General features: G+C 48.3%; 1 protein-coding gene across 1 annotated transcript in view; it reads right to left on the bottom strand.

Moving 5' to 3' along the window:
* Nucleotides 1-16,457, bottom strand: part of POU2F3 (POU class 2 homeobox 3) — a 74,692-nt gene that overhangs the window by 39,520 nt on the left and 18,715 nt on the right. Inside the window, exon 2 of the mRNA XM_006105253.3 lies at nt 6,744-6,778. Coding sequence (XP_006105315.2) covers nt 6,744-6,778 — 35 coding nt within the window. The remainder of the gene's footprint in view (nt 1-6,743; nt 6,779-16,457) is intronic.

Below are 16,457 nucleotides of genomic sequence, written 5' to 3' on the forward strand. Positions count from 1 at the left end.
AAAAGTACGGGGGTGTCCGGAGGAGCCAGCCCTCCAGGCCGCGCCTCGGGCGCCCTCTCCCAGGGCAGCGGGGCCAGGGCAGGCAGGCAGGCCGCCCTGCGCCTGGGCTCCGCCTGGGTCACCCCCGAACCTCCCTGAGCGGCCCTTTCCGGCTCAGGAGCGGGAGTGATGATGCTGGCCTCGCCGGCTGGCCTAGGATTAAGTAACATCACAGAAGACACAACTTTATGTAAAGTGTCTGGAGCGTCCCATCATCCTTGGCTTGAATCCTGGCTTTAAGCAAGTCCCTTGACCTTCCCCAGCTCAGTGTTCTCCTCTGTGAAATGGGGATTGTAAACACTCCTGCGGGATGTCCCCTTGTCCCTCGGACCTGGGACGCCGTTCCCTCACCTGGCAAAGGGCCTTTGCAGCTCTGAGGAAGGTGAGAGCGTGGAGATGGGAGCCTGTCCCGCATTCCCCGGGCGCCCAGGCTAGTCGCCCGCGTCCTTAAAAGCCGAGCCTCTCCTGCCTGGCTCTAGTCGGACAGAGGGGACCCAGGAGGGTCACCGAGGCCGGCGAGGGAGGGGCCCCTCCACACAGCCCCCAGGAGGGAGGCAGTCCTGCTGACACCGACTTCACCCCAGAGAGCCACAGTTTATATTATAAATTTAAATGTATAAATATAAATAAAAAAGCAAAACAAACAAACTGCTGCTCAGCGTCAAGCTGAGGGCGTAACTCTCCTGGGATTGTCCTGAGCAGTGAGGTTCCCTTGGGAGCGCCTGAGGGAGGGAGCAGAGCCTCACCGGAGTCTGCATCCACCACAGCCAGTTCTGAAACCTCCCAAGCCCACCCTGGGTTTCTGCAGAATCAGGAGAGCGTGCAGACACGTTCCTCTCCCACCTGCGGCCTCTCTGCTCGTCCCCACGCACCTGGCGGCTCCTGCAGATGCTGGGCCTGGAGGAACCAACCCTCGGACCAGAGGGCTTGGTGGTGCTGCTTGGGGGCCGTCTGCTCCCAGGGCTCACGAAGACAGGCCCTGGAGGGCCCCCAGGGCCCTGCTCCCGTCTCCTCTCCCGTCTTCTCAACAGGCTGGGCCACCCAGCACGGGGACGGGAGCCCCACCACAACCATCTGGGCCTCAGGCCAAAGAGCCAAGGATGGCTGGCAAAGAGGGACAAACTCCCTCCTCTCCAAGAGCAAAGACACTTCTCAACCTACTCATCAACCACTTCCCACCAGGCTGTGGGGAGGGGGCCTTAGATGGACAGATCATGGATCTCAGAAAACACTCCTTTCTAGTAGCATCTGCCGCCCATCCAAAGGGGTACAAGCCCAGCTCGGCAGCTGCACAGGGAGAGAGAGGAAGAAAAATGATGGGTTCTCATTCATCAGAAAACACCAGGAGCTAATGGTTATTGGTTGATCACTGTATATCAGAGACTATTCTAAATTATAGATCTTCATTCTCATTCAGCCTTACACCATGCCTGGGAAGCAGACACAGGCACAATCCCATAAATACAGTTGTTTGTATATCATCTAACCATGGGGGAACCAGCTGTGAGAAGGGGCGTGTTATCACACCGGTGACCGGCCTAGCGCCATGTGTCTGCCTCTCCCCCAGCAAGCCTGCTACCCGAGGCAGGAGGCAGCCCGGCTCCACCTGCACTGACACGTTCCGGAGCGGTGCCCCTGACAGCAAGGACGTGTTCCGAGGGCAGAGGCCAGGCGTGCTTCCGAGGGCCCTTCCTAGGGCCGGGCCACCTCCCTCTCCACTGCCTGGCATTTCTAGGTCCCTGCCTCCTGGCAGAAGTGACCTACCTCCCTGGGGTCTGGGGTGACAGCAAGCGGGCATGGCTTCTGAGTCGGGGTGGGTTTCTAGCTCTCAGTACTTTGCACTCGCAGGGCCGAGGTCAGGCCCCTGCGATGCAGCATCCTCACCCTTAGGCCTCGCACAGGGGCGGCGCCGAGCCTCCTGGCTTCAAACCCACCGCCTGCCGGGCTTCCCTCGCCACACTGAGCGAGCCGTGGCCATCGTCAGGGTGCAGGGCCCTTCCTGTCCTGAGCGGCCTTTGCCGGGTGCTCTCCCCTGTCTGGGTGCTCTGTGGCCAGGGAACATGCGTGAGTCCCCTCTGACTCCTCACTAACTGGCTCACAGCAGATCCATGAACTACAGGCAAATGCCATCGGTTAATTCCTCCCCTGCCCTCTCCCACTCAGCTGCTCAGGAGCTCTGATGCTGCTCGCGCGGGGGTGGGGGTGGGGGTGAGGGTGTGTGGGGGGTGGAAGGGTGGGGGCCTGAAGGCCGGAGGGAGCTAACCCTGCCAACACTCAGACCCTCCCCTGCAGCCTGAGGGTCAGGCCGGCCACCCGCTCCTGACTCCCAGGAGCAGCCTCTTCATCACTTTGAAATCTCAGAGCCCTTCCTTCTCTTAGGCTGAATTCTGTTGATGTTTAGAGAGATCCTGTTGAGCCAACTAAACGCTGTGTCAACACATACCAGGGGCAGCCAGAGAGCCACAGTAGTTCCCATTTAAAAAAATGAAGGAAAATCCCATCTTATTTATAGCTCAATGCTCTCTGGGGGCACATGAGGGCAACTGCAAGCCTACTTTTGCCCCACCCTGTACCTGTTCTAGGTCATTGTCTAAGAGGTCTCACACTCAGGCTCACTCACTCATTTGACCCTCACAGCAATCCTGTGGGATAAGTGTCATTATTCTCCCCACTTTACAGATGAGGAGAATAAGGGACAAGAAGCTCAAGTACTTGCCCAAGGTCACCCAGCAGGTGGTGCTAAGCCCAGGCCCACATGCAGGCAGTCTAGCTGCAGGCCTGCGCACTTGACCTCGCTGCTAGGATCTCTCTCCTTGGCATGGCCTGCTGCTTCCTACAGCAGCACTGCACAGGCCTCTCTTGCATCAGAGTGAAAGCCTTCAGGGCTGCAGTCTATCCAGCAGCTGGTGGAACTCCCAGTCCCACCAGCTCCCAGTCACACCAACTCTCAGTCACACTAACTCCCAGTCACACCAACTCTCAGTCACACTAACTCCCAGTCACACCAGCTCCCAGTCCTACCAACTCCCAGTTCCACCAGTCCCACCAGCTCCTAGTCACACCAGCTCTCAGTCACACCAGCTCCTAGTCCCAAACTCCCAGTCACACCAACTCCCAGTCCCACCAGCTACTGGCCCCACCAACTCCCAGTCACACCAGCTCCCAGTCACACCAGCTCCCAGTCACACCAACTCCCAGTCACACCAGTTCCCAGTCCCAAACTCCCAGACACACCAGCTACCGGCCCCATCAACTCCCAGTCACACCAGCTCCCAGTCACACTGGCTCCCAGTCACACCAGCTCGCTGGGGCCTCAGCCAGGCTTCACCCAGGGCAGCGGCTCATCGTTTGCTCTCCTGTGTCTGCTAACACTCAGGCTGTTCCTACACAACCTCTTTTCCTTCTCCCCACTCCCTCCTCCTCCCATTGCCTCCCAGGCAGTCACTGTGAGGTCACGCTCAGCCTCTCCCTAAAGCTGGTGTAGGGACAGGGACAGGGAGAGGAAGACCCAGCCAGGTTTTGTGGGAAAAGTGGGGAAAATGAGATGAGGGTTCTGGTCCTGACTGCCAGCCGGCCAATTGTGTGCCCTTCAGCCAATTGCTTAACCTTCAATCTTTCACCAGAAAAGGCGGGCTGCCTGGGGCAGTGCCCTCACCCGGGTAAAGGGGTGAGGGCAGTGAGGGTGAAGCCCGAAAGCAGCCTGCCCGGAGCCTGCGCTTCAGCAAAGCGCTGGTTTTGTCAAAGCCGTGGCCTGAGAATCCCCAGGCGCCGACCTGCGGGCCCGCAAACTGAGCTGGCATGCGTGTTGGCGGGGTGTCAGCATCTGGGGGCACCTGAGGGATGAGGGAGAGGGAGCTCGGAGGAGCCTGCCCAGGGTGGGACGTATGTGGTGACCAACAGGGAAGAGCTCTGTTCTGTGTGCAAGTCAGCACGGCGGAGCCTCTGCCCCTCCCAAATCCCCTCTTTACAGAAACCGGTCATGTCTGTTCCCGTCAGTGACAGGAGTCCAAAGCCCTTGGGGCGGGGGGGGGGGGGTGGCAAGTTCTCTCTAGGAAAGCCCCATCCTGGCAGCAGCCAGGAAACTTTCTCCCAATTGGGGGAGAGACCACACCCCAAAAGATGTCCAAAGGCCAGGGACCTCTCTGTGGCTATCCCGGGCCGAGGGGCTGCCCCAGCCATGTCCAGAGCGTGAGGGTTTCTCAAGAAAGATTGCACTTGCAGCCAACCCCACGGGGCCTATGACGTGGGCCACCCCTGGGCTGGGTTGGGGGGGCCACATCTTGGTGTGGGTTGGGCTCCCCCCTGTGCATCTCACCCAAAGGCCGGGGGCTGGATCCTCAGTCGCAGGGCAGGAAGCTCGGGGCACAGGCCCCATCTCCTCTGCGTAGGACTCAGGCAGGACCACAGAACCCGGGGATGGAAGAAGACCTGGCCCAGCTATCCCTTAGATAAGAATCTGTCTCCTATTTAAAGACGTGAGTGAGAAGCCCAGTGCTATCAGCCAGACCCGCAGGCAGTGTCCCAGCCTCCCTCCCTGGTAGCTGTTCCAATGTTTACTGAGCGGCCTGGCTGCGGGTGCTTCCTCATCGCCTGCCCAGAGGGCCCCAGTGAAGTCTCTCTGTTTCAGGTCTCAAGTGAAGAGGGAGGGGCTGGCCTCCGCTCCTCAGCAAAAGTCCCCAATGAAAGCAATTGCAGAAGTTGCCTCCAGGAGAGGTTCTGGCTCGGGACTCAGGCTCATTCCTCTCCGACTGTGAGGGACACACCCAGAGTGAAAAGTCTTTCAGGAAACGTTAGCAGTGACATCAAATCCCTCTACAGATGAAGGAGGAAAACAAGTCTGCATGTCATCTCCCGCCCCACCCCAGGCTTCCGTCTAAACCTGGACTCAGATGTTCAGCGAGGGAAGAGACCCCAGTGGCCACCCAATGCATGACCGCCTGGGGGCCACCTTCCCTTCCCCACGGACACCCCCTCTCCAGTCTACTTTTTTCTGCCTAACAAATGCCTACTCACCCTTCAGAGCGTGACACAAATATTCCTTCTCCACGAAGCCTGCCCTGAGATTCCCATTTCTGTTTGACACCATGCTTTTTAAATGTGTGTGCGTGTGTGTGTGTGTGTGTGTGTGTGTGTGTGTGTGTGTGTTGATTTCAGAGAGGAAGGGAGGGAGAGGGAGAGATAGAAACATCAGTGATGAGAGAGAATCACTGATCGGTTGCCTCCTGCGTGCCCCACACTGGGGATCAAGCCTGCAACCCGGGCATGTGCCCTGACTGGGAATCAAACCTCCTGTTTCATAGGTCGACACTCAACCACTGAGCCATACCAGCTGGATGACACCATGCTTTTTACATATCTGTAGTAAGCATGAGACTGTACTATAAGTATTCACTCAAGAGTCTCTATCTCACCCAGCTGGTGTGGTTCAGTGGTTGAGTGTCGGCCTGTGAACCAAGAGGTCGCTGGTTTGATTCCCAGTCAGGGCACATGCCAGGGTTGTGGGCTTGATCCCCAGTGGGGGGCGTGCAGGAGGCAGCCGATGGATGATGTTTCCCTCTCATCAATGTTTCTATCTCTCTCTCCCTCTCCCTTCCTCTCTCTTTAAAAATCAATTTAAAAAAACCATACAATTGAAATACTTAAAAATGAAAAAGAGTCTCTAGTTCTCTGTTCCCTGCTCCCTCCCTCCTTCCCTTTCCCTCTCATTCTCCTTCTATCTCTACCCCCCACACTCCATGCTGGACTGTGGACTCCTCCAGGGCAGAAACCATATCTTAATTTTCTTTGTATTCCTACACCTGACATAGCACATCCCCCCAAGCCCCACCCCGAGTTTATGAAATAAATTTATTCTGCAGCTGAGAATTCAGATCAAAACCATGACGAGACCTGACCCAGGTGATCTAGCTGGTTAGTGGCAGGGACAGGACCAAAGCCAGGCTTCTGATTTTGCGCCCGAGCCTTGCCTCCTCTCTCGGACTCACTCCGGGACCCCCCAGCGCTGCTCCTGCTTGTCTCAGCTTAGACCTCCTCCCAACAAGCTCCTGCCACATCCCCGTCCCAGCCGCAGCCCGGCTTCCCACAGCCGCCAACCCCGCCTCCCTTCTCTTCACACATCCACATCCATCCACCCTGTGATCCATCCAGCGCTGCCTGACCCCACCCAAGTCCCTCCCTGACTAACTCCAACCCACCAACTCGATTTCCTGCAAAGGCACCAGGCCTGCGCCTACACTGTTCCACTGAGCATGGCCACTCCCTCCCTCTGAGCTCTTTCTGTGCCGTTTCTCCTTTTTGTCCACTATCTACTTCCTGCAAATCAGGAATTCCACGAGGAATGCAGGCACTGCACACTTGGACCTCCGTAAATTCCTCTACACACGGTCGGACGGCGTAAACCAATGGGGCCAGGAGGCGACGCGGGTGAGCGTTGACGAAGGAGCTGCTGTCTAGATTCTGGACCACATCTGGCTGCAGTCCTTCTAAGAGGGGCTGCGCTGTAGTGCTCTTTTGAGGGGAGAGTGAAAGGAGACCCAGGTGTTGGATGGTGGGTTGGAGGCAGAAGCCCTTTAAATGCCCCTTCCAATCGGCAAATGTAGGGTCCTTGAATAAGCACTTAATCTTTTTGGTTTCTCCCACATCTGGCATAGTGCAAATGACCCCCCAAATTAATTGAATAAAGGTTTTGTTTTGAAAGTTCTTACCTGCCTGTTGAAATCTAGGCTGTTTCGATCATTTCCTGGAAGAGATAAAACAAATATTAGTTATCAGCAGGATTGGAAGAGACTGAAGGTTAGAGGAAAAACAGGATGTTGAGAGAAGCTTATCTTTATTTTTAGAAAGAACACCCACTTCCCCATGACGGGGATCTCCTGCTTATCCTGTTTCCTAGAAAGGTCGTCAGACATTTCCTCCAAAGGCTGATAACCGGGGCACCCGGAGGCTGCCTGGCCCAGGGTCACAAAGCGGCAGAGGATTAGAACTTGCCAGACCAGAATGGGGTCTGTGGCGCTCCCGCAGACAGAAGCTATTATAGCGCTTTAGTGGGTGAGCAAAGATCGACCAGCCTGGCACCTAAAGTCCTCCCACATGCTCGCCCCCAGGGTAACGCCATCTTAGTCATGCCAGGCAGACAGCGGGCAGTCCTGTTTCTCCCCACCCTCCACTTCCATTGCTTGTCTTGTTCATCTTTTTCCTTTTGTACTAAAAGTTAAATATGTGCAGAATAAAGAAAACTTCTGGTACAGAAAAAAGCATACAGTAGCAGGAAAACCACTCTGCTGAGAAGCAACTGTAATTGATATTTTTTGTATCTAGTATGGCTGTTTTTATGCTTCTTGTTCTCATTGATAAACACTGGTCTGTCTCTATTATTGCCATGAGTTCTCTAGTAAGCATCACACATATTTCTCCTAGACCATTAAGGAGCATTAAAAATATTTCCTTGTGGCCCGGCCACCGTGGCCCAGTGGTTGAACATCAACCTATGAAGCAGGAGGTCACGGTTTGATTCCTAGTCAGGGCACATGCCCAGGTAGTAGGCTTGATCCCCAGTGTGGGGCATGCAGGAGGCAGCTGATCCATGATTCTCTCTCATCATTGATGTTTCTATCTCTCTCTCACTTTCTCTCTGAAATCAATAAAAATATTTTTAAAAAAATATTTAGCTATGCTTGCACATATAATTTTTAATGGCTACCTAATATTCCATTCTATGGACATACCATAATTTGCTTAAACATATAGCTATTGTTTGGAAATCATTTCTATTCTTTGCTGTAATAAAGTTTTCCATGCACATAGCTTTCTAGTGCAGGAGCAGCCAAACAACCTCCCTTATAAACGCAAGGAAAATGACTATTTATTCTGGACAAGAAAAAGCTAAAGAACTTTACCATCACTAAGTCAGTGTTACAAAAAAAAGTTAAAAATTAATTTAAGAAGAAAAATTTTAAAAATGAATAATAAAGTGACAATAAGTAGATACCTGTCAATAATTACTTTAAATGTTGGTGAAATAAATGCTCCAATCAAAAGACATCATGGGGCTAACTAGATCAGAAAACAAACCTAATACATTTGTCGCCTACAAGAGACCCACTTCAGATTAAAAGACACTCACAGACTGAAAGTAGAGGGATAAAAAATATTTTTTATGAAAATAGAAAAAAGGACGGGGTAGCAATACTTATATTAGACAAAATAGACTTTAAAACAAAGGCAATAACAAGAGATGAAGACAGAGATTTTATAATGATAATGGTATCAACCCAACAAGAAGATATAACCCTTGTAAATATTTAGGCACCCACCGTAAGAACACCTAAATACATAAAACAAATGTTGGTGGACACAAAGAGTAAGACAGTAATGGCAGGGGACTTTAACACCCGTCGATGTCTATGGACAGAAAATTAAGAAGGAAAGAGTGGCCTTAAATAACACATTAGACCTGGTGGATTTAATTGATATTATTAGAACATTTCATGCCAAAGTAGTAGATTATAAATAAATTATTTTCAAGTGCAAACTTTTTCAGACTAGACACATGTTAGGTCACAAAATATGTCTCAACAAATTTGAGAAGATCAAAATCAGATTAAGTATCTTTTCCAATCACAATGATATGAAACGAGAAATCAATAACAAAACTGAAAAACACATTGAGGCCAAATAGCATGCTACTAAACAATAAATATGTAAACAACAAGATCAAGGAAAAAATCAAAAGATACCTTGAAACAAATGAAAATGAAAACAAAATAACTCAAAACTTATGGGACACAGCCAAAGCAGTTCTAAGAGGGAAAGTCATAGCAATACAGGCTTACCTTAAGAAATAAGAAACATCTCAAATAAACCATGTAACCTTCCACCTACAGGAACTAGAAAAATAATAACAAACAAAGCCAAAGTGAGTAGGAGAAAAGAGAGAATAAAGGTCAGAGTGGAAATAAAGAAAACAGATCTAAAGAACAATACAAAAGATCAATGAGCCTGGCCAGTGTTGCCTAGTGGTTGGGCATCTACTTATGAACCAGGAGGTCATGGTGTGATTCCTGGTCAGGGCACATGCCCAGGTTGTGGGCTTGATCCCCATTTTTCAGGAGGCAGCTGAACAATGATTCTCTCTCATCATTGATGTTTCTATCTCTCTCTCCCTCCCCCTTCCTCTCTGAAATGGGTAAAAATACATATTTTTAAAAATTGTTAAAGAAAGATCAATGAAACCAAGAGCTAGTTCTTTTAAAAGATAAACAAGATTGATATTTATTGAACCAGACTCATCAAGAAAAAAAGAGAGAAACCAAATAAACAAAATCAGAAATGAAAGAGGAGTAGTAACAACACCACAGAAATACAAAAAACTATAGGAAAATTCTACAAACAATTAAATGCCGACAAACTAGACCAGCGGCTCTCAACCTGTGGGTTGCGACCCCTTTGGGGGTCAAACGACCCTTTCAATGGGGTTGCCTAAGACCATCGGAAAACACATATATAATAACATATTGTTTTTGTGATTAATCACTATGCTTTAATTATGTTCAATTTGTAACAATGAACTTGGAGGTCACCACAACATGAGGGTCATGGCATTAGGAAGGTTGAGAACCACTGAACTAGACAATCAAGAAGAAATAGATCAAAAGGAGACATATGTAATACTCTGTAATACTTTAAGCAATAAAACAAAATTTTAAAAAATCAATTAAAAAAAGAAGAAGAAGAAATAGATCAATTCCTAGAAACACACAATCTGGCCCTAGCTGGTGGATAGAGTGTCGGCCTGTGGACCGAAGGTCCTGGGTTCAATTCCGGTCAATGGCACATACCTTGCTTGTAGATTTGATTCCCCGGCCCTGGCAGGGGCATATGTGGGAAACAACCAATCAATGTGTCTCTCTTTCACATTAATGTTTCTCTCTGTGTGTCTCTCCCAATCCCTTCCACCCTCTCTAAAAGTCAGTGGAAAAATATCCTCAGGTAAGGGGAAAGAAGAAAGAAAGAAAGAAAGAAAGAAAGAAAGAAAGAAAGAAAGAAAGGAAGGAAGGAAGGAAGGAAGGAAGGAAGGAAGGAAGGAAGGAAGGAAGGAAGGAAGGAAGGAAGGAAGAAATAACTAGAATATAACTAGAACACTCAAGAACATATGAAATTGAATCAGTAATAATAATAATAATAGAACACTCAAGAACATATGAAATTGAATCAGTAATAATAATAATAATAATAATAATAATAAACTCCCAACAAATAAAAGTAACACTTATTCTTCTCAAACTATTCCAAAAATTGAAGAGGGGGGAAGGCTCCCAAACTCATTTTATGAACCCAGCATTACCCTAATTTTAAAGCCAGACAAAGACATACAAAAAAAAAGTAGAGAAAAGTATACGCCAATATTCCTGATGAATAGAGATGCAAAAATCCTAAAAAACAAAACAAAAAACCCACAACAAATTGAATTCAGAAATACACTAAAAAGATTATACACCATGATCAAGTAGGATTTATTCCTGGGATGCAAGGTTGGCTTAATATCCACAAATCAATTAGCATAATACACCACATACATAAAACAAAGCATAATAACCATATGACCATAACAATAGTTGCAGAAATAGCATATGACAAAACCCATCCATTTATGATAAAAACTCTTATCAAAGTAGGAAGAGAGAAAACATACCTCACCATAATAAAGGTCATAAGTGACAAACCCACAGCCAACATCCTGTGCAATGATGAAAAGCTAAAGACATTTTCCTTAAGATCAGGAAAAAGAATAAATTGCCCACTTTCAACACTTTTATTCAATATAATGGAGGATGTCCTAGACTTAGCAATCAGACAAGAAAAATAAAGAAAAGGCATTCAAATTAGAAAGGCAAAAGTAAAACGCATTATTTGCAGATGGCATGATATTATACATAGAGACCCCTAAAGATTCTACCAAAAGACTACAAGAACTGATAAATGAATTCAGTAAAGTAGCAGGGTAAAAAATTAATATTTGGATATTGGTTGCATTTTAATCACCAATTATGAATTATCAGAAAAAGAAATTAAGAACATAATCTCCCTCTTTTTCTCCTTGGCTGCTTAAAGATTGGCCACTCTCATGAACAACATACCAACTATCCAGACCTGGAAGTTCATAACCAACAGGCTATTGAACAGAAACAAATGCTCATTGACATCCTTCAGCCGGGGCATGCAATAGTACCTAAGAGAGAAAGATGGGAAAACTAGCCAAAATGCACAAGCCCACACCTGATGCCATCTTTGTATTTGGATTCAGAAACCACTTTGGTGTTGGCAAGACAACTGGCTTTGCCATGATTTATGATTCCTTCAGTTATGCAAAGAGAAATGAACCCAACCATAGATATGTAGTCATGGCCTGTCTGAGAAGAAGACCTCAAGAAAACAGCAAAAGGAATGCAAGGACAGAATGAGGAAGGCCAGGGGGACTGCAACGGCCAGTGTTGGTGCTGCAAACAGTGGGCTGGAGACTGGACAACACGAGTAAAGGTTCTCCAGCGACTTGATCTGTGATGACTGCAGATTTCCCATGAGAGGATTAATAAACTACAAAACCTTTAAGTAAAAAGAAAAAGAAAACAACCCCATTTAAGTACAATTGCATCAAAGGACCTGTACTCAGAAAACTATAAGACATTGAAGAAAGAAATTGAAGAAGATGCAAATAAATGGAAGCATACACAGTATCCATGGGTAGGAAGACTTAATATTGATAAAATGTCTATACCACTCAAAGCAATCTAGAGAGACAATGCAATCCGTATCAAGATACCAGTGGCATTTCTCACAGAACTGCAACCAACAATCCTACTATTTACATGGAACTAAAAGAGACCCCCGAGAGCCAAAGGAATCCTGACGGGAAAGAACACCACCTGACATCAAACCATACCACAGGCCACAGTGCTCACAGCAGCATGGGACTGGCATAGGAACAGACACACAGATCAATGCAATGGACACTGAGGCCAGGCATAAACCAACAGCAATAAAGTCAATTAGTCTAGGACCGTGGTTGGCAAACTGTGGCTCGCGAGCCACATGTGGCTCTTTGGCCCCTTGAGTGTGGCTCTTCCTAAGCCTTAGGAGTACCCTAATTAAGTTAATAACAATGTACCTACCTATATAGTTTAAGTTTAAAAAATTTGGCTCTCAAAAGAAATTTCAATCGTTGTACTGTTGATATTTGGCTCTGTTGACTAATGAGTTTGCTGACCACTGGTCTAGGACAACAGAGGCAAGACTATGCAATGGGGTAAAGGCAGTCTATTCAATAAATGGTGCTTGGAAAACTGGACAACACATGCAAAAGAATAAAACTGAGTCATTTCCTCATACCACACATAAGAATAAACTCAAAATGGATTTCAGACTTAAACGTAAGACTACAAACCATATCACTCCTAGAAAAAAGCATAGCAGTAAACTCTCCAGCGTTGCTCTTAGCAATATTTTTTTTGGTAAGGATCCTCGGTTAAGGGAAATAAAAGTAAAACTGAACAAATGAGACTCCACGGAACTAAACAGATTATACACAGCAAAAGAAACCATCAGCAAAACAAAAAGACAACCTACTGAATACGAGAAGATATTTGCCAATGACACAGCTGATAAGGAGTTAATATCCAACATACATAAGAAACTCAGACAACTTAACACCAGAAAGACAAATAATCCAGTTAAAAATGGGCAGAGGACCTGAATAGATGCTTTTACAAAGAGGACATGCAAATGGCCAATAGACATATGAAAAGATGATCAACATCACTGATCTCCAGGGAAACGCAAGTTAAAACCACCATGAGGCATCACCTCACACCTGTCAAATGGCTACCATCTACAAACAGCAGACAGGTGTTGGTGAGGATGTGGGGAAAGGGAACCCCTGGGCACTGTTGGTGGAATCGTCAATTAGTGCAGCCACTGTTAAAAACCGTTATGGAGTTTCCTCAAAAAATTAAAAATAGAGCCATTGTATGGCCCACAAATTCCACTTCTGGGTATTTATCTGAAGAAATCCAAAACACTAATTCGAAAAGACATATGCACTCCTATGCTCATTGCAGCGTTAGGTACAATAGCCAAGGTGTGGAAGCGACCTAAGCACCCATTGACAGATGTGGGGATAAAGAAGACGTGGTGCGGATGTGCAGCGTCATATCACTCAGCCATAAAAAAGGGTGAAATCTTCCGTTTGTGTCAACACGAATTACACAGAGGGTATCATGCTAAGTGATAAAAGTCACACAAAGAAAGACAAATACCATAGGATTTCACTTATATGTGGAATCTAAAAAACAAAATAGAAACAAGTATAGACACAGAGAACAAAGTGATCGCTGCCAGAGGGAAGGGGCTTGGAGGATTGGGTGAAAAGGGTGAAGGGCTGAAGCAGCACAAACTGGCACAGGAGCATAGTCAATAACACTGTGATGGCCTGGTACAGGGTGGGGGGGGCTAGACTTAGCGAGGTGATCATTTCATAAGTTATATGTACGTGTATACAGTCACTATATTGTACACTAGACATAATCTAATATTGTGTGTCAACTCTATTTGAAATTTTAAAAAAAGATGACTATTACATACCATACACCCAGAGCCTAGCACTCTGCTTAACAGAGAGCTCAAAATATATTGATTTAATCTATGACAAAGGAGGCAAGAATACGCAATGGGGTAAAGACAGGAGCTCAAAATATCTTGATTTAATGAATGAATTAATGAACAAATGAATTCATTCAGAACTTGCAATCAGAAAATTCTTCTGCTTTTCATTGGACCTTCAATAGCATTGGAATAAAGTCCACATTTCTTAGAATAGGATGGAATTAGTGCTCTGGGCGACCTGGTTCCTGCTTACCACTTCTGCTTTATCTTCTGCCACTCACTGTCCTGCTGCCTTCCTCTCAGGCACCCTGCACGGCAGCCCATCGAATGCTCACTCATGTCCAACCGCACACGCTCATGGGCCCATGCCCTCCTGCACGGTCCCCGTTCACATAGCCCCTCCCCTCTGGAGCCAAGCAGCCTCTCCACCAGCCATGGGGTGCGCATCCTGTGCTCCCTTATTGGTCTGTGTGCTCTTTCTCCCCCTAAGCCAGGGGCTTCTTGAGAACTGGGACGATGACACTCATTCTTATGCCCTCAATGGCCACCACAGGTCCTAACACAGGTCAGAGGCTTGAGATGTGCCTGTAGATGAGCAATCCCACCTCTAGGGCTCCCTGCCTTCTCCGACATCAAATCATGTTTCCTCCTACTCTAGGTCAAAAGGTCGTTACTCAATTAAAGATTGTCTTGTGTTGCACACACAATGCCTGTAGATGAATGGATTTCTCTAAGACTGCGGTCGCCAACATTTCGGGCCTCATGGACCACCAGTGTCCGCAGACCATCGGTTGGCGACCGGTGCTCTAAGAGAATAATCTGGAGTTTTTTTGTTGTTGATGTTAATCCTCACCCGAGGACATTTTTCCATTGATTTTTAGGGAGAGTGGAAGAGAGAGAGAAAGACAGAGAAACACATCGATGGGTTGCCTCCTGCACACACCCTGACTGGGTCCAGGCGGGGAGGAGCCTGCTACCAAGGTACCTGACCTTGACTGGAATCGAACCTGGGACCCTTTGGTCTGCAGGCCAACACTCTATCCACTGAGCCACACTGGCTAGGGCTCCTCTGGAGTTTTCACTGAAGCCCTTTTCTCTCTGCTCTGTTCTAAACAACGGCCAAGTGCGGCCTTTCCTGTAAGGTTGTGAGGCGTCTCCAAGAGCGATGGGGCCAGCAAGGTGAGAGCAGAGGACGAGGGGCTACGGGAGCCCAAGAAGGAGGACTACGGCAAGGCATCAAGTGAGCTCTGGATAGCAGCCCGATTTTGAGATCAACTAAGGCGACATATAAAATCTGGGAGGGGAGATACGTGTGGGAAGGGCCCACAGACTGAAATCAGCTGCCTTGAAAGGGTCGACTTAAAAGTAAAATTGCTTTTACCTTAAAAAAATCTTTTCACACCATTTTAAACGTGGACTGATAATGAGAAATTTTAAAATTTGACAAAAGATCAAATTCATTCATTCTATAAGTATACATTAAGCATACTCCATATGCCACGCACTGTTCTAGTCACTGGGAATATAATATTGAACAACATAGCCCGGCCGGTGTGGCTCAGGGGTTGAGTGTTGACCTATGAACCTGGAGGTCACAGATCGATTCCGGGTCAGGGCACAGGCCTGGGTTGTGGGCTCGATCCTCAGCATGGGGCATGCAGGAGGCAGCCGATCCATGATTCTCTCATCATTGATGTTTCTATCTCTCTCCCTCTCCCTTCCTCTCTGGAATCAATAAAAACATATTAAAGAAAAATAAAACACAATGAATTCTTATCTGCACTGGTATCTCTGCCTGATTGTCCTTGAACCCTGGGCTAACTACATGGTGGGACCTCCCGGGAGACTGAGCCCATGGCCCTCCAGGAAGGTGGGGAGGGGCCCGCAGCTCAGCACAGGGCACTTGTGGGGGCTGCGTTCCACACAGCGGTTCCCATGCTGACCTGATCCCACTGCTCAGGGGGTAGGAGTTTTCTCAGGAGACATGGCTTTTCTCCTGGTCCACAGCCCGTGAGAAGGAGCTCGGAGCACGTGGGGGTCCCAGTGGAGACTCGGGGACGCAGGCGAACAGCGGCATTAGCTAACACTCGATGCTGACACTGTTGATTCTTCCTCCAGGTCTGCTGAAAGGGAACCACCTCGCCCACTTACTGCCCAGTGGCTCTGGCTTTTCTCCCAGGGCCCACTGTCTTGCTCCACCTGCGCCTGCGCCTCTCCACCGTCTACAGGAAAGGCCGGAGGTGCTGCCCGGAGCTCCAGCTTGCCAGGTTCTGCTGCTGCCCTCGTGCTTCCCATCGAGAAGAGGCGGCCAGTGTTCCCAGGCTCTGAAACAGTGAGGGAGGTGCCTCCTTTCCCAGAGGAAGGAAGAGATGCAGTCGCCACACTGTGTGAGACACTGGTCCACGGGGACTTCTTCTGCCCCTGGGAGACGCTGCCTGCAGGAGCAGTGAGATGGGCCAGGAAAGAATCCTGCACTTGAAGTCCAAGGACGGGAGTGCCAGCCTTGCCCCCCACCCCCGCCCCAAGGGCAAGGCAAGTCATTCTGGAGCCTCAGGTTTTCTCAATGTCAAAATAAGGTCACAATTCCCAATCAGGCCACTTCCCAGGAATCTGGTAAAACTCTGGCAGATGGAGCCGGTGCCCAAGCTTTGGAAGCTGGGGAGCGCTGTCGTGGGTTCTGGGCTGTTTCTCTAGGCCGAGCCTAGTCCTAGGCCAGGTGCTTGGCGCATTCTGTCCCCTCTGACTGGACTGCCCTTCTCTCC

Source organism: Myotis lucifugus, unplaced genomic scaffold, assembly GCF_000147115.1.
Source record: "Myotis lucifugus unplaced genomic scaffold, Myoluc2.0 scaffold_654, whole genome shotgun sequence".
NCBI classification, from domain to species: Eukaryota; Metazoa; Chordata; class Mammalia; order Chiroptera; family Vespertilionidae; genus Myotis; species Myotis lucifugus.